The 23,702-nt window shown below is 43.7% G+C and overlaps 6 protein-coding genes across 6 annotated transcripts; 3 read left to right on the forward strand and 3 right to left on the reverse strand.

Moving 5' to 3' along the window:
• Positions 1–3,095: 3,095 nt before the first annotated feature.
• O0I10_005046 (uncharacterized protein) lies at positions 3,096–8,775 on the forward strand (the record flags this gene model as incomplete). Its single annotated transcript, XM_058485094.1, has 15 exons — positions 3,096–3,572; positions 3,642–3,848; positions 3,910–4,093; positions 4,167–4,357; positions 4,418–5,710; positions 5,776–5,826; positions 5,894–6,019; positions 6,076–6,205; positions 6,258–6,945; positions 7,004–7,158; positions 7,222–7,293; positions 7,358–7,515; positions 7,571–7,723; positions 7,788–8,345; positions 8,437–8,775. 15 exons carry the CDS (start codon positions 3,096–3,098, stop codon positions 8,773–8,775), a joined length of 4,782 nt encoding a protein of 1,593 aa, XP_058344244.1.
• Positions 8,776–9,067: 292 nt separating this feature from the next.
• On the reverse strand, positions 9,068–9,328 carry O0I10_005047 (uncharacterized protein; the record flags this gene model as incomplete). Its single annotated transcript, XM_058485095.1, has 1 exon — positions 9,068–9,328. The coding sequence occupies one exon, from the start codon at positions 9,326–9,328 to the stop codon at positions 9,068–9,070; it is 261 nt and encodes an 86-aa protein (XP_058344245.1).
• Positions 9,329–10,509: 1,181 nt separating this feature from the next.
• O0I10_005048 (uncharacterized protein) lies at positions 10,510–11,695 on the reverse strand (the record flags this gene model as incomplete). Its single annotated transcript, XM_058485096.1, has 3 exons — positions 10,510–11,113; positions 11,181–11,517; positions 11,578–11,695. 3 exons carry the CDS (start codon positions 11,693–11,695, stop codon positions 10,510–10,512), a joined length of 1,059 nt encoding a protein of 352 aa, XP_058344246.1.
• Positions 11,696–14,231: 2,536 nt separating this feature from the next.
• O0I10_005049 (uncharacterized protein) lies at positions 14,232–16,698 on the forward strand (the record flags this gene model as incomplete). Its single annotated transcript, XM_058485097.1, has 5 exons — positions 14,232–14,280; positions 14,383–14,764; positions 14,823–15,039; positions 15,165–15,416; positions 15,493–16,698. The coding sequence occupies 5 exons, from the start codon at positions 14,232–14,234 to the stop codon at positions 16,696–16,698; spliced, it is 2,106 nt and encodes a 701-aa protein (XP_058344247.1).
• Positions 16,699–16,902: 204 nt separating this feature from the next.
• On the reverse strand, positions 16,903–19,797 carry O0I10_005050 (uncharacterized protein; the record flags this gene model as incomplete). Its single annotated transcript, XM_058485098.1, has 9 exons — positions 16,903–17,069; positions 17,132–17,425; positions 17,486–17,583; positions 17,646–17,763; positions 17,831–17,962; positions 18,038–18,212; positions 18,274–18,450; positions 18,519–18,848; positions 18,922–19,797. The coding sequence occupies 9 exons, from the start codon at positions 19,795–19,797 to the stop codon at positions 16,903–16,905; spliced, it is 2,367 nt and encodes a 788-aa protein (XP_058344248.1).
• A 1,546-nt stretch (positions 19,798–21,343) lies between these two features.
• On the forward strand, positions 21,344–22,643 carry O0I10_005051 (uncharacterized protein; the record flags this gene model as incomplete). The annotated part of the gene is made up of 5 exons (XM_058485099.1): positions 21,344–21,582; positions 21,639–21,710; positions 21,777–22,274; positions 22,344–22,357; positions 22,429–22,643. The coding sequence occupies 5 exons, from the start codon at positions 21,344–21,346 to the stop codon at positions 22,641–22,643; spliced, it is 1,038 nt and encodes a 345-aa protein (XP_058344249.1).
• Positions 22,644–23,702: the final 1,059 nt, after the last annotated feature.

Raw genomic sequence — 23,702 nt, forward strand, 5'->3', positions numbered from 1 at the left:
ATTTTTTGGGCTAGTTGCGACATTGAACGTGAAACTTTCACACAAGGTGCTGTTGACCAAGCCGAGCACATTGCTCTATTCAAAACCCCACGTTTCATTGTAAAGTTTGGAGATACAGGCACCTTTATGTTTGTAAGCGTGATGCTATATGAAGAGTGGTCTTTGTTCATTGTCAAGTAGGTGGACCCTGACAGAGCAAAAGACGCAGAGGGACCTCTTTGTGTAACTCAGCTACTTTGCATGACTAGAAAGATGGAAGGATGATACTGTATACTATCGACAATATCCCATACATTGCGAGCTAACAGCCATTTCCTCACAATCGGCAATGTTGCCCATTCTATGACAGTGGAACGATGCTCCTGCCTCAGACATTCATTTCCATGATTGGATTATGTTGATCCGAGTTGATTTGACTGAGCTACGCTCATACAAGGTTACTTCAGTTGAGCAACATAGAGCATGGTTAGATGTGTGGATTGATGTAATCCGTCTTTGGCTGTATCTCGGTCAAATCAACTCGGATCAACATAATCCAATCATGGAAATGAATGTCTGAAGCAGGAGAATCACTCACATGTCATAGAGTGGACAACAGTGGCTGTTGTGAAGAAATGGCTGTTAGCTCGCGATGTACGGGCTTTTGTCAACAGTATATAGTATCATCCTTCCATCCTTCCAGTCATGCAAACGTAGATGAGTTACACAAAGAGGTCCTTCTGCATCTTTTGCTCTGCCAGGGTCCACCTACTTGACAATGAACAAAGACCACTCTTCATATAGCATCGCGCTTACAAACATAAATGTGCCTGTATCTCCAAACTTTACAATGAAGCGTGGGGTTTTTATTAGAGCAATGGGCTCGGCTTAGCCAACAGCACCTTGTGTGAAAGTTTCGCGTTCAATGTCGCAACTAGCCCAAAAAATATTTTTTTGGTCGTCGTCGTCGAAGAGGTCGACCCCCAGATCCAGTTTGGCTGGTGGCGACATTGCGAAATCTGGGAATGGCCACGATGAACTTCATACTTTGACACAAGATCGCTTTGACTCAGCCGAGCAGCTTGTTCTCTTAAAGTCCCCACACTTCATTGTAAAGTTTTGATATATGGCTGTCTTTATGTTTTACATATGCTGTAAGCGTGATGCTATATGAAAAGTGGTCGTTGTTCATCGTCAATCGCCTCATATTAGAACCAATAAGATGCAGAGGGACTTCTTTGTGTAACCCATTGACGCGAGGATGCGACCTGAAGAATAAATCCTATTGGTGGAAGGTGCATGATGAATAATGGATCGTTCACCATCAGCCATAGTAAGGTCCGCCTATGATAGCGTGTATGCAATCTTTTTCAAGTTAACCATGGTATGATTAATAATCCAGAATGCTCAGTGCAACCGCGAGTAGCTTGAGTGAGATGATGGGACGTAAAATCGCCTTTGTTATGTTGCAAGGAAGGTCACTCAGCAGGATGCAGAGTAGCCATCGACGCATCTCAAACCTCAGGCCTGAGGCTTTGTCAATAGATATAGATGCTTTGGGATGCGCTGATCATTTCTAGAATATTAACTATGCCATTGCTTGATTGTGCAATCTTGAGATAGTGCGGTTGATCTTGTTATTGGTGTTCATGATTGTGATCGTATACGTATGCAAAGTGGGACTTTCTATTTGTGAACGATGTCAAGCATGCTAGAATAAAGGGACGCTTGAGAGTGGCGTGAATAAAAAAAGGGATGATGCTAGGTAGCTGCTTGTAAGGCAATGGTTGTTGTTGTTGGATCATTGGATACAAAATGACATTCTTTTGGTATACGTGAGGATGATTTGGAGTTATTTACTACATGCAATTTTGCTATCATGATCATGAGGACGAGGTGTTGGGTGTTTGGGTGTATGTGTATGTGTAGATGAAGTTATGCGCTGGGTGAGCAAAAACTTTTTGAAAGCTTGTGCTAACAAAGAACTAACCTCCCGCTACATGTGTTTCTCCTTCCATTCTTTCATTGCCTTATCAAGGGCACTGCCCATTTCTGTCATGTCCCACCAAGTCATCCTACTATGCAAACCCTGCTTTGTCTCTTGATCGCTTCTTTTTGGTTGGATGTCAGGATAAGACAAGTATTTCTTAAACTCGCACACAACCGTTTCTTCGCTCTTCACCAAGAATCCTATGTACATGCTTCAGTTTTGGATCATGCAATGTTATTATGGTGGTGTATGCAATTGGTATGGTACAGTATCCTTTGGGTCGTGTCACCGAAATGGATTACCAAGGGACACTATCCATTCAGCTCACTTTTTGCAGCTTACCCTGATGTCATGGTAACAGATCTTCGCGGCGTATGATTTGCATATGTCCCCAAGGCATGAGTGTGTTGCTCTCATATTGCTTTGAATTGGCTAAAGGACATTTGATTTTTGGTTGGGGTCTTTGGACGAACGCTTCCTTTCAAGGTAAATGCATCAAGAAACAGCTTCTTTATCAAAATGAAAGTCTGATACTCCTCTAAGGCTACATGCAACCCGAGATGAAAGACAATGATCAAAAGAAGCATGAACCACCGCTATCACCGATTTAAACAAAGAACAGCAGATGGATGAACAAAGCAAGATATCTATATTTATCCTGATAACAATGAAAATGAATAACGTGGTGTTACATGGAAGACGATTTGATGAAACGAGCCATCATGCATCTTCGTCTTCGCCCATGAGAAAAATACAACATGTAAATAAAGAGTCATCCAATAGTGGCATAAATCACCTGCAGGCCATCCCTTCTTTAATTTGAACTGCTAAGGTAAACGTGCATCTGCAAGTACTAAAGATAAGCTGATCATCTCGAATCCTGCTACTACTGCTATTACTACCACTATAAGGAAGCCACCTTTTTCAGGGACAATATGAATTGGGTGATAATGGAGTGGTCTTTTCTTCATGCATATCATGATGTCAAATTGGGGTTGGGTTGGTGGGGAGGAGTTGAATTGTAAAGGTCCATGGATACACCACCACTCTTTTTTTTCGCTTCTCTTGTGTTACCCTTCAACAACCGACGCCAAGTTGCACGACTCGTCTCCTTTCCTTTTCCTCCATGGCAGACATTCCTACAATCTCTATCACCAATCCCGACTTGGAGTCTGAGGAATTGAACATGACAAGTCCGGCACCTTCACGACCTGGATCGCCTACTGTTTTTGACGTTGTGAACAGCATGGAAGCCCTTGACAGAGATGCTATGGTGGAAATGAGCCCCGACAATGTCAGTACGACTAGTGGCAGCAGCAGCAGCAGCAGCAGCACCACGATAGACGACGAGGACAATGACAACAACGAAGCAAGGTCCATGTCATCACCACCACCACCACCACCAGCAGCTGTAGAAGAAAACGTACATGACTTTTATCGAGACAAGACTGTATTCCTCACGGGTGCTACTGGGTTCCTGGGAAAGGCCTTACTTTGGAAGCTGTTGATGCTGGATGTTAAAAAAGTCTTTGTATTGGTGCGCCCTTCTTCACTATCCACCAATGCCAGTGATAGGTTTTATGATGAGATCATGAGCAATAAGGCAAGTCAACGTGGTTGGTGGTGGATGTAGGATGATGAATCAGCTGACACGGATACATGGGGGAAATAGGCATTTGTGGCGATGCGTCGTTCCATGGGGCCCACATTATTTGATATGACGATCAATGACAAGATTTGCGTGATTCAAGGGGATTTATTACAACCTGCACTTGGCATTGCTGGTACTGAACGACAAATGTTGGTTGCACAAACTCAAGTCATCTTGCATTGTGCAGCCTTGGTGGATGGAAATGCACGTCTTGATATGGCTGTCAGGGTAAGTTTGAATGAAGGAAGGATGATCAAAAGAGGGTTAAACTAAGGGAAAACCATGATAGGTCAACGTGCTTGGTACATTGGATCTTTTGCAGATTGCTGATGAATGCAAGGAGCTTGCAGCGTTTATTCATCTATCGCCGATCCAAATGCAATTCTCCAGTGCTTTTGAAAACCATTTGTTTCCGGTGCCAGCTGGTGATGCTGATAACATTGTCGATGGGATACTTACTTCAAGATTGGAAGGTACGAATGGGGAATGAATGAGCTAAGGGTAAAAGCTTCAGTGGTATTAAAAGAAATGGGTATGTATGGATAGATTTGCCAGCAGTGCTTGAGCTATTTAAGGCGGAATATCCAGACAGCTATCTGCTATCCAAATCGTTGATTGAACATGTTATTTCAAAGGAGGTTCAGAAAAAGAAGAATCGTGGTGGGCTTCATTTTCCTATTGCAATCTTACGATCCAGCCCTTTTGGACCTAGTATAAGTGAGCCTCTTGTTGGATGGGTAAGTTTGGGGGAGTGGGAAAGGGGCTTTCTTTCTTCAATGTAATAACGTGGATGATAGTCGGATGGTATCAATGGCTTCAATGGGGCGTTGTTACTTATGGGCCAAGGCAAACGCATTATCAATCCAGCACATGGCAACGTACCAGTCGACGTGATACCCATAGACCTCGTTGTACGAATGATCCTCGGTTGTGCGGCAACCATCAAACCACCCAAGGATGACGACTATGAGATACCAACACCAGCATTATTCGCAGATACCAACATCTCTCGACGTAGTTCAGTATCCAGTATTACAACCACATCAACCATACCCATTCGTGACTCGGCAGGTTCTTCAGCAGATGAAGTATCCATTTCACGATCCTCTACTACAACAACCACTCATCATCGAATATCCTCCAAGACGACATTTCAACAAGAAGAGGAGCCACTTGGCACGCCTACCTTTCCATACATTTATCATCTGACTATTACCAACATGCGATGTTTACCATGGAATTCAGCCTATGAATCAATGCGACTGTATTGGATGAGAGCGATCGGCATTCACCTTATGACACCCCAAAACTACTTTGCAGCATCGGCACTTCACATTGCTCGTGCACGTACTATTGTTGCTACGATTCGAACAGCCGCTTCCTCTTATGTGGGCGTCAATGGTGCTATTCCACCTTCATCACCCATCCCCACTGATAAAAGGACCATGCACACATTATCAACGACTTCGATTGGACATTGGTGCCACAAAGCATCTTTACAACAAAGCAGCATCGCCTCATTACTTTATACATCCACGACCATTCTTGATGCAAATGCTCTTCGATTGAAACGGCGCCTGGAATCGAGTCAACTGGATCCCTACAGCTTGGTACCTGAAGATGTGGATAATAGCTTTTGGCGTAACTATTTCGTGGATGCGAGCTTTGGTGTACATTACTATGTGTGTGAAGAACCCAAATTGCGATTACCGATACCCCTCTCAGGATGGAGCTGTGCATTGCTTCCCTATGATGCACGTGGCAATCCTGCTCATCGTATCATTGACAAGCCTGCTCAGAGCTCTGTGTACACGGTGGATCAAGTGAATAAGCGAATGGAGCGCATGGTGATACATGTCAAGCATTTACTAAGCGACAATGAACGACAACGTGGAAAAGAGGATGATGAACAATGGATGAATGATATGGATGACAGCTTGGATGATTGGTGTCAAGATGCCGCTGGATTTGGGTCTGACAGGGATTTGCGTATGGTGCTTGGCAAGTGGAGGAAAAAAGCAGGTGGCAACGATGATCCTGTCAAAATTGTGATTCTCAATGACAAGCGTGTGAATCATGCCATTACCCAGGTAAGCTACCCTTTTTATTGGCTGCCATGCCTACGACGACGTCGTTGCTAATGACAACGTGATAGATTACAAGAAAAGCGGGTGTGCAACGGCAAACCGCTGTCAATGAAGCCATTGTAAGATTATTGGATGTGAAGCTACTAGCAGCTTATGAACATGACCTTTTTCATTTTGTTTCAATAGAAAATCCTCAGTCGCATGAGCGAAAAGACCCAACTTTATTTTGTGTGGTTTGCAGGGTGCTTTTTGAAATCACTTTTCGATGACATGTTTGAAAGCGTGCGCGTTCAGGACGAGAACATACGAAGGGTAAAAGATAAACATACGCTATTGGTACCAATGATGTCCCTCATACAAAAGATTAGATTCAAGCTGCAACTCTTGGCAAACGCTGCATCTATGTCCCTGTCACAAAAAGTGTATTGGATCCCCTCTTGATATGGTATATATGCATACGCTATCATCTCCCAGTGCCGGCATTTGCTTGTGATGAAAGTAAGTGATATAAACAAAGAATATGGGTCATTGTATTAATGGGTATTATTAGCACTCGCTCAACTCGGGCCCCTTTCAGACATCTACCGCGTATGTGGCTCCTATTACATTAAGCGTGACAAGGATCAACGATCACCCCTCAAGACGGCTGTCATGGCTGCTTATACCCAAGTGCTATTACGAGAACATGGTGCATTGACATTTTGTATGGAGCGATCACGCAGCCGTAGCGGCAAATACCAGCTACCCCATGATGACGGTTTTATTCATATGATCATTGAATCGACCCTTCAATCCAATCAAACGCGTTCATCCGCCATGTCACGTGTTGCCCAAGCCGAAAACACACCACCCACGTCTCCCGATACGCCAGGCTCACTTTACAGTCCCATCACCATGGATAGTCCAAGTGGGAATAATGGCATGGCACGCAAGATTAATCGAGACGTTTTCATTGTTCCCATCAACATCACCTATGAAAAGATGCCAGAATTGCCGTATTTGTTGGATGATCTTTTGGATATGCGTTCTACCAAACGACGTGGAAGTGGAAATCTCCCACCCATGCCAGAGAATGTCGCCACTTCACCTAATGGCTTACGTCCAAACGACATGCATATTCAGGATGGAGGACAACAACATCACGATGATAAGGATGGGAAATTTGGACGTGTCCTTGTGGGCATGGGTCCTCTTGTAAGCATACAAGATGCTGCTGAAGAATACCAACGATCAAGCAGGTAAGCAACAAAGAACATTTGGCATGTCATTCATTTTTTAATCATTTCATTCTCATAGTGGATCTTTTGATGATGCTGCGGATATGGCGAAGCTGATTTCCAACATTCAAAATCAAGTGCAAGAAAATCAACGCAAAGCGCTCATTGTATCACCAGTCTCACTCATTGCAAGCATCATCTTGTACGGGCGGACAACAGGTGGTGTCAGCTTTGGTAGGATCATTATCACACGTATACATACACTGGGCTTATTTCTAAACATGCGTCTACTACTAGGTAAAATGAAGGATATGGCAGAATGGTTGAGAACAGAGGTTCTCTTGAGAGGTTATCGGATTGATTGGCAAGGTAAATATCTTATGCATTTGGATTATGGATAACATCACCACTCATCATCTTGTATATATTATAGAGGGAGAGGACATCAATTCGGTGATTCTTCATGCTTTTCATTTATTGGATGACAGCAAGAATATCATTGTGGAAGGCAGCCAAGTGACCGATGATACCAATATTCGCGTGAACGACCACGCTGACAATGTCATGACGTTGTCCTATTATACCAACCAGGTAATATACATTTCAAATTGCTTAGCAACCATGCATGGTATTAATGAGATTCTAGATTGTAGATATATTTTTACCTGATGCATTCTTTTCGGTGGTTTATCTATCATTCACGGAGACGACAGTGGCCGAAGATGAGTTTATGGATCGACTTCGATTCCTTGTGCAGTTGCTTGAGCGAGAATTTGTTGTATCTTGGGACATTGAACAGGTACGTAAGCAAAGCCAGGGGGTGTTGGGATCCTAAACGCCAACAATGTGATGGTGTGTGTTAGCAATTCGAGTCGCTTTTGGGAGCCTATGAGGAACGCAAGGTGATACGACGACGACGACGTAACAGTGGTGATAGTAGCTGTGATAGCTGCTTGTACCTTGAAGCCAGCATGGAACGTAATTTGGTGCGATACGAGCAGCTCATATTTATGGCATCGTTGCTATACCCAACCATCGACTCATACTGGATCGCTTCTTGTTCACTTTCAGCCTTTGATACTGTGCCTATGATTCCACGCAGCATTGTGCCACTATTATCGCAATGGATTGCCACACATTTGATAGCGGGTCGACGCACCATTTACCGCGAAGTATTATCCACCGAATCAAGTCGAATGGCGGTTGAAGTATTTATGGCGCTAGGCTTTTTGACCGAAATACCAGCCAAGGACAAGTTGGCACCGGATACTCAGATTTCGCTACATGAACTTGGGATTTCTACATCTGAAACACTCATTGCCCTTGCCAACAATGACGATGATGAAAACAACCAGCAATCATCATCATCACCGCCAACACCCGTTTCTGCAGGTGGCTCACAAGATCCAGAAACCATGATGGTAAGCAGCAGCAGCAGCAGCAGCATGTGCTATCTCTCTCTCTCTTTTCTTTTGGAATAACACATGATATGATGTATGTACATGATGATAGAAAATATTGATGGCTCAAATCCAAATGAATCGAGCCAACTCCAACATGGCCGATCTCTGTCAGCAAATTGATGCCTATCGTCTAGGCTCCATATCACAACGTGAATCCTTCCAAAACAAATTGGTGTTCCAAAAATGTCTCAAGCAAATCAAAGGTATCTTGCCACAAGCAAAAAGTCGACAACGTCGTGGTGCTGGTGGTGCTGGTGGTGGTATACCCGAGATGGAAGAACGCATGGTGCAACTTGTATATGCACTTCGAACAAGTAGTTGTTCTTCGAGCATGGACAAAGGTCGATCTTTTAGAAGGATATCAGAAGCATACAGCCTACGAAGGTAGTAATAATAAATAGAATGACCATAAAAGGAAGAAAGCAGTCTTGCGTATGGGGAAGGAGAGAGGTCAGCTGAGGAGCGGTTGATACAAGTGATGACATTTAGTGTGTATTATTGTTTGTATGCAGGCGTTTTACAACGATCAAAGGAACAACAAGTGAAAGCAAAACAAAGAGAGTGAGAAAAAGCGGGAGATGGTATCTGTGTGCGGGTTCTACTACAATGGAGTCTGTAGGAATACGAGGGTATATAGTACTTGAGGAGGGATGCATATATACATGTATGTATGTGTAGGATCATTCAAAATTCTTACACCAATGCTCATGACAAAAACGAAAGACATCTACACCACAATCGCCACAAAATGCCGAGTAACGCTCATAAGAGGATATGTCAAAGCCATTGCATTGGGATGATGATGCCGAGGTACCCATCATGGTGCTACTACTACTGCTGCTGGAGACTGAATGGGCTGTAGAAGAGGCGCCTTGTCTATGTTGGGCATTGTTACTGATGGGGTTGGAAGTGTTTTCATGGATCTCATTATTCTCGTGCATCGCTTGATGTGGCGTTTGTATAGAAAAGAATGGAAGAAAGAAGAGGGGCGGGTCGCAAACAAGACCGACGATCGTTTACAAATGTCTATTTATGTGCGTGTGTGTGTGTGTAATTGAAACATCTGCAAGTGAAAAAAACATAAAGGTCATTCACCCCACAAGGACAACGAGCGAGAGTGTCTGGAACATGGGCTTCTTTCTTCCATGCGGCTGATCATATGATGATGACGATGATGATGATGATGCAGTAGTACTTACACCAGAGAGAGAGCCGATGATCCTTTTTTTTTGCGTCTCCTTAAAAACTCTTTTTCAACCCCTTCTCGGTATCTTCCGTAAACCATTTAGCCCGCCCCAGATAGGTACAACCCGCAGCTGACCTGATGGCCTTGTCGGGAGTAGTAGTCGTTGTTGGCACATCATCATGAAAAGATCATCAATGTCTCAATCAAGTCGTCGTCGTCGTCGTTGTACGTTGGATGCACCACAATTACGATCACAAGATGGGGTAGAGCCACAAATTAAAAAACAAACAAGTGCAATGTGTTTGAAGTATGGAGGCTTGGTACCTTATTGTTGGTTTGAAGTTCTCTCTTCCAACAAGAACAAGAATGTGTGTACCACACAAACATCCCGACCGCATGGTTGTACAACCATGATGATGCCACCTTACTTGCATCAACTTGCTCTTGGCAACCAACCAATGACCATGTCAGGGCAAAAGAGTGCTATTAACTTTACGAGTCACCTTGTAGCACTCATACATGCATGCATCGGTGTTTTCGGAGACAAGGTGTGTGGGTATGTAGTAAGGGAAAAAAAGTCAAATGCCCCACGCAAGTTATATGACAAAGGAGACAAAGAATTAACAGCGGTTTATATATATGATGCATGAGATTATACAAGCTATAAAGAAGGATGACTAGATGGGGAAGAAAAAGGGAGTAAGGAAAAGAGAAGAGAGAGAGGAGGAGCAGAATGAGGGATGGCGGATTATCATTATGCTTGTGTACTTGTACCTTTTCACGTCTTGAGATCCAGCCAGACATGATTGCATGTACAATGCGAATGAAAATGGAGGATGTTTGTGTGTTGTAGAGTGGGTTACAGATTACATAATAAGGGTGGCTATAATAAAAAGAAAGAAATGGATGATGATGATGCATCATCACCATCAGCGTTTACAGCAAGCCGACGTTACGCAAGTTGTCGTGGAGAACAATATCGTTGACAGCTGACATGACAAAGCGGATCTGCTTTGTATCGGTTGCACAAGTAAAGTGGGTGTACACTTGCTTGGTCTCGTGTTTGGCATTGAGAGACACGAACCGATACAGTAAGTATTGGCATGCAGCTTCGTATTTCGCCCCACCTGTATATTCTGGAAAGTATTTGCTCAGTGGACTACGACCCAATTTTTCTGCAAAGAGATCAATCTTGTTCAAGAACAAGATAATGGATGTCTTTGTAAACCATTTGGAGTTGCAGATGGAATCAAACAATGTCAAGGATTCTTGTAATCGATTCACCGAATTATCTTCAATGAGCACCTGGTCGTATTCAGAAATGGCCACGAGGAACACAATAGCAGTGACGTTTTCAAAGCAATGGATCCATTTTTTGCGTTCGGAGCGTTGACCACCCACATCAAACATGCGATACACGGTGTTGTGCACATTGAAGGTTGTTTCGGTGATACCCGTTGTTTTGACACGGGAGCGTAAGACATCCTGATCACTTGGCATGTAGTTGGCATGACCGATTCGCATGATGGCATCAAAATAGCTAATCATAAAATAGACGTTGAGTACCATCCTGAAGAAGGGATCCTTATTAGGAGACCACTACTTACTATCGAGCAGAATCGTTAAGTTGAAATTCATTGGAACGTGCAACGCATTGACGCACCCCCGGATCCTCCCACAGGGCACATACGGCCTCCACAAGCTCGTGGCCTAATGTCTCGACTTGGGAAGGAGCATCCAATACGAGTTGTCGGTGTACAAGGTTGCTTTGATTATGCATCGATATCCCAAGCATCGTCATGGCTTCCAATGTAACTTTCATCGATTGAAGGGTGTTGCTGTAAATCACTTCCTTGAAACTTTCTCGTTCCTCAGGCGTATATCCACCATCATGGATCAGCTTCATTTGTTTTAAAATGGTCGATTTGCCCGATTCACCAGCACCTATAGATAATAGATACGTGTAAGTCGTCTCGCATGCTTGCATGCTTGTATGATCATTACCAAGAAGTAACATCTTGATCTCGTTCTTTTGATTGACTCGGTCTCGTTTGATTTGTGATTCGATCTCATTGTTTCTTTGTCGTTTCTCGACGCTTTCGGCAGACATACAACAACCCATTATATATGTGTTTGAAAAAAAGTGATGGTACTCGTTTGAAGAATAAAGTAAAAGAGAGAAGGGAAAGGAAGGATGGGAAGATAGGGCGATCCTTTTATTTTTGAACGTGTCCTTAATCACGCGCCTCGGTGGTGGCCATATAATATAAAGATTCGTGTTGAAAAAAAAGGTAGCCCCGGATGATAGGAGGAGGATTGAGATTCAATGTAAGTATGTATGTATGTATGTGTGCGATGATGATGATGATGATGATGATGGTGATGATGATGGGGGTTATAGTACACAAAGGGGAATTGTTGGATCCGAGATGAAGATATACATAATAAGGTTAGGTCATAAAGAGAGAGAGAGATAGGGGCTGGCGGCATCATCAAAAAAGGACCATCTTGTCTTTGAACAATAGCAAAGGCATGAATGAAACAAGTCAAAGGGATCCGATACATATAGCACGTTCATGAATCATTAAAGGGCATGCACTTGGCCTTTTCCACAGGAGCCCCGGTAGCAGCAGACGCGGGAGGGGTGGTTTACTATGTATCTTTATTTCTTGATCCTCCTTCCTCCCTAAAATGGATGTGATAGTACACAGCACGGTCCGTTCAGCAAGTAAAGAAATGGCCCTTGCCACCTCTAACGAGGGAGAGAGAATAATCTTCTCCCGATGATCTGCGAGAGTTTTAAGTTATTTCCCTAATTCCACCTCGTTCTCTTTCCTAGAATGGTCAATGGTCGCTTGCCATCCTATGTGTATCAATGAATGTGGTAAAAGATAAACCCTGCAGTATATAATATCGGTAAAGGAGGATCGCCAGTGCCAAGCAAGCACCGCCAGGGTTGCTGCTGCTGCTGCATGATCACACACATTAATGCACACCACCACCAAATGCACAAAGTTCCTATTATACCTGCGTTTTTTTACCTTGCATATTGTGTACATAGTCGTAGTCGTAGTATTACATTTCAGGGCAATGATTCATGCCTTTGGATTTACTCCTTCGAAGCTTGAATTGCTTTAAACTCATCCTAGATCCATTGAATCACCACTTAGCAGCAAGCTAGTAGTAGTAGTAGTAGTAATAGTCATGATGAATGGTTAGCACCCTTTTGGAATGAAGATACAGTATTTGCCATGCTCCAGTGTCCCAAGCTTAAACCCCTATCTTCTTTTTATACCTTCCCCTCCTTCTCCTGCTACTCTTTCTCTCTTTTACGATATCCACATCTACATTAGCATCATTCATTACTCTCTTTCTTTCATCTCCTCATCTCCCCTTTTGCACGGACGCGTTGAGAAGGAAAAAGGAGAGAGGTATGCAAAAAGGTAAAGGTACTTGTAATGAAACGTGCTAGACACCACAGTAGAATTTACCGAGACACAAGCGTATATATCGAGCACCACTGGGAACTCCTATCTCGCTCTTTTTGTCACATCAAGTATAGCTTGTATTCTATATGCGATGGCGGGTGATGGTGGTGGATGTGGTGTCGTGATATGGGTTATGTACCAGCCACTCCCTATAATTGGATTGGGTCACACGGCCATTCATTTTCGAAGCACATTTTAAGATTTTGGCTGCACCAGCAATTTCCACTCTAACCACATCTCTCTCGGCCGGGGCTGGGGGTTGGTGGTCGTGGTGTGTGTGTGTCATCGGGAGATGATGGCTATGATGTACATCATGAATTTCAAGATCCCTTTACTGCTCCTCCATCCTCTTTCCTTTTAAAGATGTTTTGTCATAGATGCATGATGATGATGTTTCCATAGCAACTATTGCCATGGAAACAAATATCTATGTATGTGTGTGTGTGTGTGTGTTGAATCAACTGAGGTAATTGGGAGGCGAACAAAGTAAGGGGGGAGAAACGAAACGCATCGGGGATCAGAGCGAGTTGGCATTGTGAAACATGGCAATAGAACCATTGGGGAGGATGCTCACACGCACGCACACACACACACACATCATCCATCGACGACATAACATCAAACAATGGCATATACACATACACAGCCTGGTTTTACTAAAATGGGTACGAAATGTTTCGGAAAAAGTGGTTGGCTAAATCGATATCATGCACGCGCTCCTTGTCCATCTTGGAAAGGTCAATGTTTGGTACCTGCAGATGAGAAAGAAATTATTTGATATGTGCGTTTTTGTGTGTGAGTGAGATTGTTTCACGGCCAGATCATGTGTTACAGAGGATAAGGCAGTTAGTTAGTTTGACTACTTTATGTAGGACTTTGGGGAAAAAAAAGAGCGAGAAAGAGAGGAAAAAGATACATTCGAGTGAGAGCGTGCTTTGTGTTGTCTTTTGGGTGTGTGTTGCATTCTTTTCCCCAGCTATCTTGAACACAACAATATGGGATATTGATCACCTTACTATAATCTATCGACCTTTTCTTTGTTTTCACTCTCCTCGTCTTCTTCTTTATTACTATCACTACTACTACTCGGCTTCGAATCAAAGCACCCTTATTCTCATTTCCTATACTCCATTGCATTACTACCACTACTGAATACAACCCGGTTACTTGATGGGTGCTGTTTGCTGTAGTCAAAGTTCACTCGATCTTGATGGTGAAGGTATGCAAACAATCCAGGGCAAGGGGCCGTATGGGAAGGGGCGCATCGTAAAGTGTGGTTGGTAGTGGCATGGGCATGGTGCTAATGGACCTCCTTATTCAGTCGATCTGTCACATTTCACGCTATTGCGATCCGTGGGCAAGGGCGCCTTTGGCAAAGTTCGAGTTGTCCAGCACAAACGTACCAAAAAGCTATATGCACTCAAGTATATCAACAAGACCAAGTGTATCCAGATGCGAGCTGTCGAGAATATCATTTGTGAACGACGTATCCTTGAACAAGTGTCACATGATTTGATTGTCAACCTTCGTTATGCATTCCAAGATGATGACAACTTGTTTATGGTGTTGGATCTGATGCTTGGCGGTGATTTGCGATTCCATCTTGATCGATTGGGCGTGATGCCAGAAGCCTATGTTCAGTTTTATGCTGCTGAAGTTGCATTGGGTTTACGCCATTTACATAGCCATAAAGTGGTGCACAGGTAACTGGAATTTTCTTTTATCCTTTTTTCCATATCCCTCATGCATCTTCCTTTACAGAGATATCAAACCAGACAACATCTTATTGAATGAACTTGGCCATGCACACTTGACGGATTTCAATATTGCTGTTCAGTTCTCAGAGTCCAAACCTTTAACATCCGTGGCGGGATCAATGGCATACATGGCACCTGAAGTGTTGGCAAAGCGAGGATATCATGCATCAGTGGATTGGTGGTCCCTTGGCGTGGTGTGTTTCGAGTTGATGTTTGGCAAGGTACGGAGCGATGGTTAAAAAAGGCAATTGGAGAGAAAGGGATAGAAGTCAAGGATGATGATGATGGAGGCGAGGCCACGAGTTTGTAACCCTTTACACGTGCTGATGGATTCTCGTTTCTATAGCGACCATTTCGTGGAAAAACAAATGATGCATTACAACACGCTATCATGCATGAACCAGTGATTTTCCCTGAGAATGCGCGTGTCTCGCCTGAAGCCATTGACTTTGTAAAGGGGTTACTTACACGCGATGTCAATCGTCGACTTGGGGTCAAGGAACGTGGTTTTCGAGATTTGATGAATCATGCTTGGTTTAGAAACATCCAATGGGATCTTCTTGCCAATAAGCAATGTACACCACCATTTATACCCGATGTAAGTTTGGATGGGGTGTGGGGGATCATGCTTGCCCCCCATTGATTGATCACTGATCCATCTTTTTATTTTATAGAGCAAACGTGCCAACTTTGATCCAACCCATGAATTGGAAGAGATTCTATTGGAAGATAATCCTTTGATCGTACGCAAGCGTAATCCCAAAAAGAGTGCCGCATCCCACGCCCATACATCGCAACGTAGCCAGTCTGTGCATAATGAAGGTGTTGATCAGTCACCAGAACGGCAAATGATGGAAGACAAGTTTTTGATATTCGATTACACGAAGCCTGAGGAAAATGCCATGCGACGAAGGGAGTTGGAACAGCGACGATGGGCACAAAAGATGACCAAGACGCATCCAGGAGAGAAGCCTGGTCGCTATTCCAATGGTAGCACAGGTACCAATACAACGGCAGGTGCAGGTGTAGGTGCAGCAACAGGAACAGGAACAGCAGCAGCAGCTGTGGGGATTGCCATTGGTGGAGGTGAATCCGTACATCAACAACAAATTCAATCACACACCAAAGCTGCAGGAACCTATCATGCAAGTGTACTTGATTATGTCAGCCAAAAACCAGCAACACCACTTTCAACGAATGATTTGGTCAAAATGGAAGAATTGGCAAAGATGGCAAGAGCAGGTGTTGGTAAAGAACACAATACGGATTGGCGACCTCCATCAGGATTATTACCACCCTTGGATTATCAAGAACAACAGCACCAACAGCACCAACAACAACAGAAACAACGTCGACAAGATTATCGTGTTCAGCAACAACAACAGGCATATCAAATGGAGAATATGATGCCGTATGATCGACGTCGTTCTTCTTCAGATGAGAGTTATCCAGTGTCAACATCTCCAGAAAACAGTGAACGACCTCTTATGGGTACCGCATCTTCATCCTTAGTATCCTTGGATCAACAACAACAACAACAACGATCACCTCCTCCTCCACCACCTCCTCCACCACCTCCTCCACCCTCCACCGATTATATACATCGATCAGTACCACTACCTCCACCTCCACCCCCGAACGGTCCACCACCTCCTCCTCCTCCGCCATCCCATCCTGTACCAAGACATCCTGTTTCAATGCGCCACCACCAACACCATCACAATAATAGTAATCATCCTATAGACTTGCCACCACCAGCTCTTCCTCCACCGACATCTTTACCTCCACCTGTACCTAGTGCACTTCCTCCTTTACCAAGGAAACCTCCCATGGGAACATACGCTAGTCGTCGCGTACCACCACCACCCACACCATTTTAAAGCCGTTTACGCCACATCTATATTACCATGATATACCATCCTATTCGCCCTCTCTTTTCATCTTCTTGTTACTATAGTGTGTTGTTTTGTTTTAGAAAACCCATCTTGTTTCTCCTCCATGTGTACAAAGATAAAAACAACAGACATAATGCCTTATACATTAAACAACGCTTTAGACTCTTCCTCCTTTTTGTTTTTAATCTTTCAACTGGTTTTGGCAGTATTGTTTCTCTTCAAGCTAGTCTGGGCATTGGGACGTCGACTATATGTCTTGGATCGTGAGATGTTGTTGCTGTTGCTACCACTACTACCACCCCGGTGGATCATGTTGGACACTAAATTGTGGGCACGAGATCTTGTTGATGATGCGCCTATATATATATATTAATGTCAGCACGAAAAACCATCCATGATGGTGGTGGTGGTGACATACCATGTTGTTCATCTTCATCTTCTTCTGGAATAAGAGCTGGTTGAGTAGAGGTGGTACCACCATTGCCACTTGTACGACGCCTGCGTCGTGTAAATCCTCTTTTCAGCAAGGTGGATCTTGAAGGCGTTGGCGTCAAATCAGCTGACGGTGGTGAAGGAGAGGGACTATTGTTGTTGTTGACTGATGAGGGTGATGGCACCATTTGGGCAATGTTGCATAGAATGCCGGCACGTGCTTTGCTACTAGGTCTGGCAAACTTTTCTGATTTGACAGCTGCACATTTACCATTGATCACTAAAAACATGATATGAGTGATTCATTGGATCTCTCTTATATATAATTGTATTTGCTTACTCTTTAACAATAAGAAATCACGTAGTTGATCCGAACCAAGGATATCAGGAATAGTAGGGCCAAATGTTTGCACATTGGTGTTGCGGATCACTTGAACACTTTTTAAAGCATAATGAATTGGCTATTGCTCATTGTAGTAATAACAGACACACATACATACCTCCATTGATCTGTGCCAGGAATGGGTTGTAGCACAATGAAAATATGTAGAAATTGAGATCGTATTTTGGATGGATCAAATTTGGCATTGCCTTCCACCAACACCAGACACACGATATCTAAGACATGAGGTCAATCACTACTACTACTACATTGCATACGTCGCCTACTCCTACTCCTACTTACCATTGCCAATATGACGTTTGCGATGGACTTGTTGAGTATCATTAGTACGTAAGGGCATCAAGGCGGCTACATGGAACATCACATCATGATTACGCCAACTTGACGCATAGGAAATGGTGCCTGATTCACCCGCTGATAAAAAAAAGTGACATTAGTACATGCACGTGCACACATAGTGTCACAAAGAATGAATTGCTCCATACATACCTCTCGTATCCAGACCAGCTGTATATCCTTGGTAACCCCTGAGTTCCACACGTGTGCCAATGGTCTCCAATAAACGTTCCAAATTGGGTGTCAATCCAGTGTTAGAAAACCAAGCTTGTTCAGTGGATTGTCCTTCTTGCACCGTCAATACGCCAAACTTGTGATGTTTGGTTGCCTAACGGAGAGAGAGAGAGGAATAAATAACATCATCCATGTTGATGGGAAAATGGACTTACATCAATTTCATCCAAGCGCAATAGCTCCTTTTCGATACCCGTGAGGATGGTCGTTTCCACTGACAATTCTTGGAATTCTGCTAAATCCAGAGCAGGTTGTGCCATATGAACGACTTGAGCAGCTGCCATGGGCATCGCTGAAGAGGGTGGCGATTCTACAAGATAATGTCCAGCATACTATGAAGGAAGCGTCTCTATTAGTATGAATGATGGATGGGTGGTGACGGGTTGTCATGGGAACTTGCCTGTGAATCGTTGGATCGGATGATAACACGATACAAGTCGCATGTACATGAAGAGGCATCGTCGTCATAGACAACCGAGATCACCATGACATCATCGTTGGCATGGTGCTTGCGAACTAATGTCGTGTATGGCTTTCCAACAAAATGGTGACGGAACCATGATGCTTGTGTATCCAAATGTTCAGGCCATGCCGTTGTATAATCAGGGGGTGGATCATCCAAGATGCATTGCGGTAACTCGAGCGTAAACCTTTGTGGATCGACCCTGTCAATGTGGGATACAGGGTGCGTCTTGCATGCTGATTCTAATTCTTTCATCGTATCTTCCAACTAAAAGGGAGAGAAAACCATGTCAATGCCTTTCAGTGATAAACCATCATGACAACATCACCATCATACATACATTATCTTCACGCAACGAATCGAACCGTTCGCGTCGAGAGGCGAGTCTCTTTCGATAATATGCGTGGCGATTCAGCAAGGAGATCACGTGCTTCAAATTCTCAAGAGCCATCGTTGTATCTTGTTGTCGATACTGGCGGCGAATGCGTGACAATGATTGCTCGAGTGTTGAAGGTGCATTGAGAATGGAGCATCCAGAAGCTGGCACAGAGGCGTGACGACGATAAACGACGTGCGATTGTTGTTGTTGTTTGTTCAATGGGGCTGCTGCATGTTCAAAAGTGGGATTGGCTTTTTGAGAAAAGAGAGAACGTTTTGCAACCCCTTCCTCCGCACGTTGCTTTAAAGAACGTAAACTAAAACTGGATGAAGGTGGTTTAGCCGAGTCAGTAGATGTTGTTGTTGTTGTTGCATGTTGCTGTTGTTGCCAGAACTTGGGGAGTCGTCGTTTTGTTGTTGTTGTAGAAGCTGTAGTTGTAGCAATAGGCGTAGTTGTAGTTGTAGTAGTAGTAGTAGTAGTAGTAGTATCACTTAAATTGGTATCGCATGATTGGGGTGGTGATGAATTCCTTTGATTCATTTGCTGGGGTTGTATGGTGCCTGACCATAGCTTTTTTGAAATGCGAGTGGAAGCAGATGCTGAAGGAACGAGACGTACAGGTGGTGTACGTAAAGTGTTATTGTTGTTGTTATGGTCTTTGGATTGTTGATTATCTTGTAATACAGTACAAGTAATAGTAGTAGTGGTGGTGGTGGGAATGTTGGGAGGGGAACGTGTAGGACGTGGCGGTGGTGAAGGAGATTGAAGATGTGTTGTTGTTGTTGTTGTTGTTGTTGTTGTGTTTCTATGCTGGTGGGCGGTGCCGATCTCGATCATTGAATAATAATAAAAACGTGGTGGTTGCGTTGAGACATATCAAGTACAAACGAGCGGAAAGGGAAAGAAAAAAGGGAGATTAGCGGTTGATTGCCCAAGGATCACATTAAAAAATGGCGGGCTATTGTATGCATGTGTCTCGGCACACCGACGACAAACCCCTTTCAATTAGTGTAGTACAGACCACATCAAATTTCATTTGGCCAAGTCCGTCATCCAACGAACAATCTGAAATTAGCAAGTAGTTTAACCTAATGCAACGTGCTTTTCGTTTTGAGCCTCCGTCAACTCCCGGACGATGATGATGATGGCTTTGTTATGATTCAAAAGCAATTGTTGGGTAAAAAAGAATCGATCATGTGTTGTGTGTGGGCTTTGTGCCATCAAATCAACTTGAGATAAAAATGGATATGAGGAGGCGGGGTGGGGGTGGGAGACTACGAGGGCCCTTGGATATCCATTAAGGTGGATGAAAACTCGATAAACTCAGATATTTGGTGCTTTGCCGATCACTCCTCGGTTCACCAGGTTTGAATCGATATGCGCGGTGTAAAGGGAGGTGTTGTTGATGATGGGTTATATGCACATGAATCATGATTGATCAATGAGGGGAGGGAGGGGGGTATAAGTGGATAGTCACCAACGGCGGGTGGAAATACAAGACAAAAAGGTGCATCTGAATTGATCGAATGATCGATCGTTTGACAAGGGATTGCACAATAAAGATGAATCGGTTGTACTTGGTGCACACATCCAGGCATGCGGACCTCCAAGTGATGCACTGGATAATGGATACCCTCGTAGCACATTACGCGGTAAAAGGAAAAGACCTTTTGTGCATCATTCCGAGGCACTTGTGCAATGAGTATATTTGGGGGATAGACGCTAGTAGTAGAGTATGTAGCATGACACTACTGCTATACCTGCATAGGAGCGTGTGAACAAACCATCATCCATCATGGTGATCCAACATGGGAGTGTGGGCGTAAACGGTCAATCTAAGCCGACCCCATCTGTTGGCTGCAATGTTCACCCAACAGGATTCGCCAACATGTAGCCGGATCATATATTTCCAAGGCCATTGATTGTATCAGCAAAAAAGTCTGTGGATGCGGCTTCTTAGATCAACGTGGCCCATAAAAAAGTAGGTGCAAATCGTGATGGAAGCGGCAATTCCATGCCTTGGATTGATGATAAAACATACAAAGGTCTTTTTAGCTCGATAGCTTTTCTCAATCGCTTACGAATTATGTAACAGTCTTCGTTACATGATGGCCTAAGCGCTGGATTTTGTATTTGCGTCATCATGAAAGACCATGCTTGGCTTAGGTGCGACGACACCCATAACCAGTTAAGGGATATCAGACAATGAAATGTATTATTATCATGAATGTGTACGCTATCTGATCGATGGTGGTAATAACATAAAAACAACATTGGCGTAGTCGATGATGCGTGCCTGACACAGTCCAATCAATAAATTTTGTTTCTCAAGAGGTTGGTTTGGTGTTATTACCTTATTCTCTCTCTGCTACTTTTCTCTTCCATGTTCATCGGCATTGTTGGCCCACGATGCAGTGGCAAGCATACTATTGCCGAGACTCTTATCCAAGACTATGGATTCCAAATGCTAAGGCTCGATTCAAGTCCACATGAGGAACGTCCTTGCCACGACAATGCCTTGAGTTTTCCGACATTTGACACCTTGCTTAACCATGTCACTGAACGCTGGCGTGAGAACTTTGTCACTTGCGATATCGATGCACCTTGTTTAGAGAATGCACAGTAAGGAGGATATGACAATTGAATGTGAGGAGGGGTGGATGGCTCACTCGTTTTAGGAAGCGTCCCTTTTTCCTTTTAGTATCTGTGAATGCTCCCATCTCGCTTCGATTTCAACGTTATCTTGGAACGTAAGGGGACCCAAACACACGATGAGGGTGGATGATCCAAATGGCTCACTACTACTTCACACGCAGGTCCAAGGAGATCATGTCGATGGAAAAGTTTGTTCAAGATGACGACGCGGTCATGTTTTATCCACAAAACGACAGCGCATCCTTGCATAGTATTATGGCAACAGCGGACGTGTGCATCACCAATACCAGCATCAACACAAGTGCATTTCGTGAACAGCTGCTAAAACTCGATCTCACCAACCCAGAACGCCTTCGACCCTCGTGGGATACCTACTTTATGCATCTTTCCGATCTCGCAGCGCGTCGATCCAATTGTATGAAACGACGTGTAGGATGCATCCTTGTCAAAGACTCGCGTATTGTGGCTACTGGATACAATGGTACACCTCGTGGATTACGTAATTGCAATGAAGGCGGTTGTGGAAGGTGTAACGGCAATGCACCTTGTGGTATGGGTCTCGATCGGTGTTTGTGCATGCATGCAGAAGAAAACGCCCTCTTGGAAGCGGGACGATCGCGCGTGGATTTTGGTCATGGTGTCGTTCTTTATTGCAACACGTAAGATATAAAAAGGAAATGGGATAACAATGGGACATGTAAAGCTGATGCAATGTGAATCATACATAGATGTCCTTGTCTTGGTAAATATGAAAAGAAGGAGTGGTGAGTGATGATGATGGACCACCCACTAACAGATGTCATCTCTCTATAGGATGTGCCATCAAAATTGTACAAATTGGTGTCAAGGAAGTGGTCTACTCCAGGTCGTATGGCATGGATGAAATGACTGAAAAAGTATTTGCAGAGGCCAACGTCAAGTTACGACAACATTCTCCACCAAGCATGCATGTTGATTTCTCTCAGCCCAATGAAGTCATGGCGTTTACCGCACTTAACAAGGATGATGCAAATGTATTAAGCCGATAAATAAAACCCACCTTCATTATGATTGGCCGAGTAAAACACTTTAAGTGACTATTGCTTCATTTTATCATTTTCATTTTCAATAAAGAGAGAGAGGTTTGGGATAAAACCCAATTGGGGTCAAAAAATTGTGATTAACCTCCTTTGTGTTCCGCAGCCACGGAAATCTTTAGTAAAAGGCGAAAGATTTATCCGATCTGATTACAGAACAGAGGCAATGAAGAAAAGAAATGGGCCTTGGGATGCACCCTTATTTATAGTTTTTCGAGAGGGGTGGATTGCCGTTCACTTTTTGGGTAGCTGCTTTTGGAAAGTACCCTGGATTGAGCTGGGTACGGGTGCACCAATAGATTTCGCCCTAGTCATGGTCAGCACCTTGGACGTGCAAGATCGATGATGGTGACGAATCATCATCATCATGAGCACATGACATGAATACAACAATGAAAGCTCACACCTTTTACAACCATCAGTGATGGTAACCATGGTGCCCATTTACTTTTCAAATCTCATCGTAGACACCACGCCATACTTTGCTACGTGCCACAAAATTTTTCAATTCCCCATCCGTTGCCTTGGAAATACCGTGGAACCAAATAGAGTTGAATCCCCCCCTCTCCCCGAAATTTTCCTCGTCGCCCAAACCACCACCACCACCACCAGTCATGCGAGTTGCTTTCACATTTTTGATGAGACGCTTATCATGACTACCTGTGTCAAAGTATTTGTAACATGCAATAAGTATCTTGAGTTGTTTATTTAAATAATTAGACTATAGCATCTCCAAACAAAAGAATGGAGTACCTATCTTTCTATGAAGAAGGTTGGTTTGGTGGTGGTCGTGGTGGTGATGCGAGCTTTCTGCTGCATCAAGCATTTTTATTGGATAACCCCGGTGTCACCTTTTTGTCACCAACAAACAACGCCCATCCATTTTTATAGAACAACTGGAAGAGATCGACGTATGTTATTGTTGCTTCATGCATGTCATGGCGCGCGCGAGAGAGAGAAAGAAAAAGAGATGTGATCTACATCTCCATGATCCATTATACGATGATCCTA

Source organism: Lichtheimia ornata (genome assembly GCF_029851405.1).
Source record: "Lichtheimia ornata isolate CBS 291.66 chromosome Unknown scaffold00019, whole genome shotgun sequence".
Lineage (NCBI taxonomy): Eukaryota > Fungi > Mucoromycota > Mucoromycetes > Mucorales > Lichtheimiaceae > Lichtheimia > Lichtheimia ornata.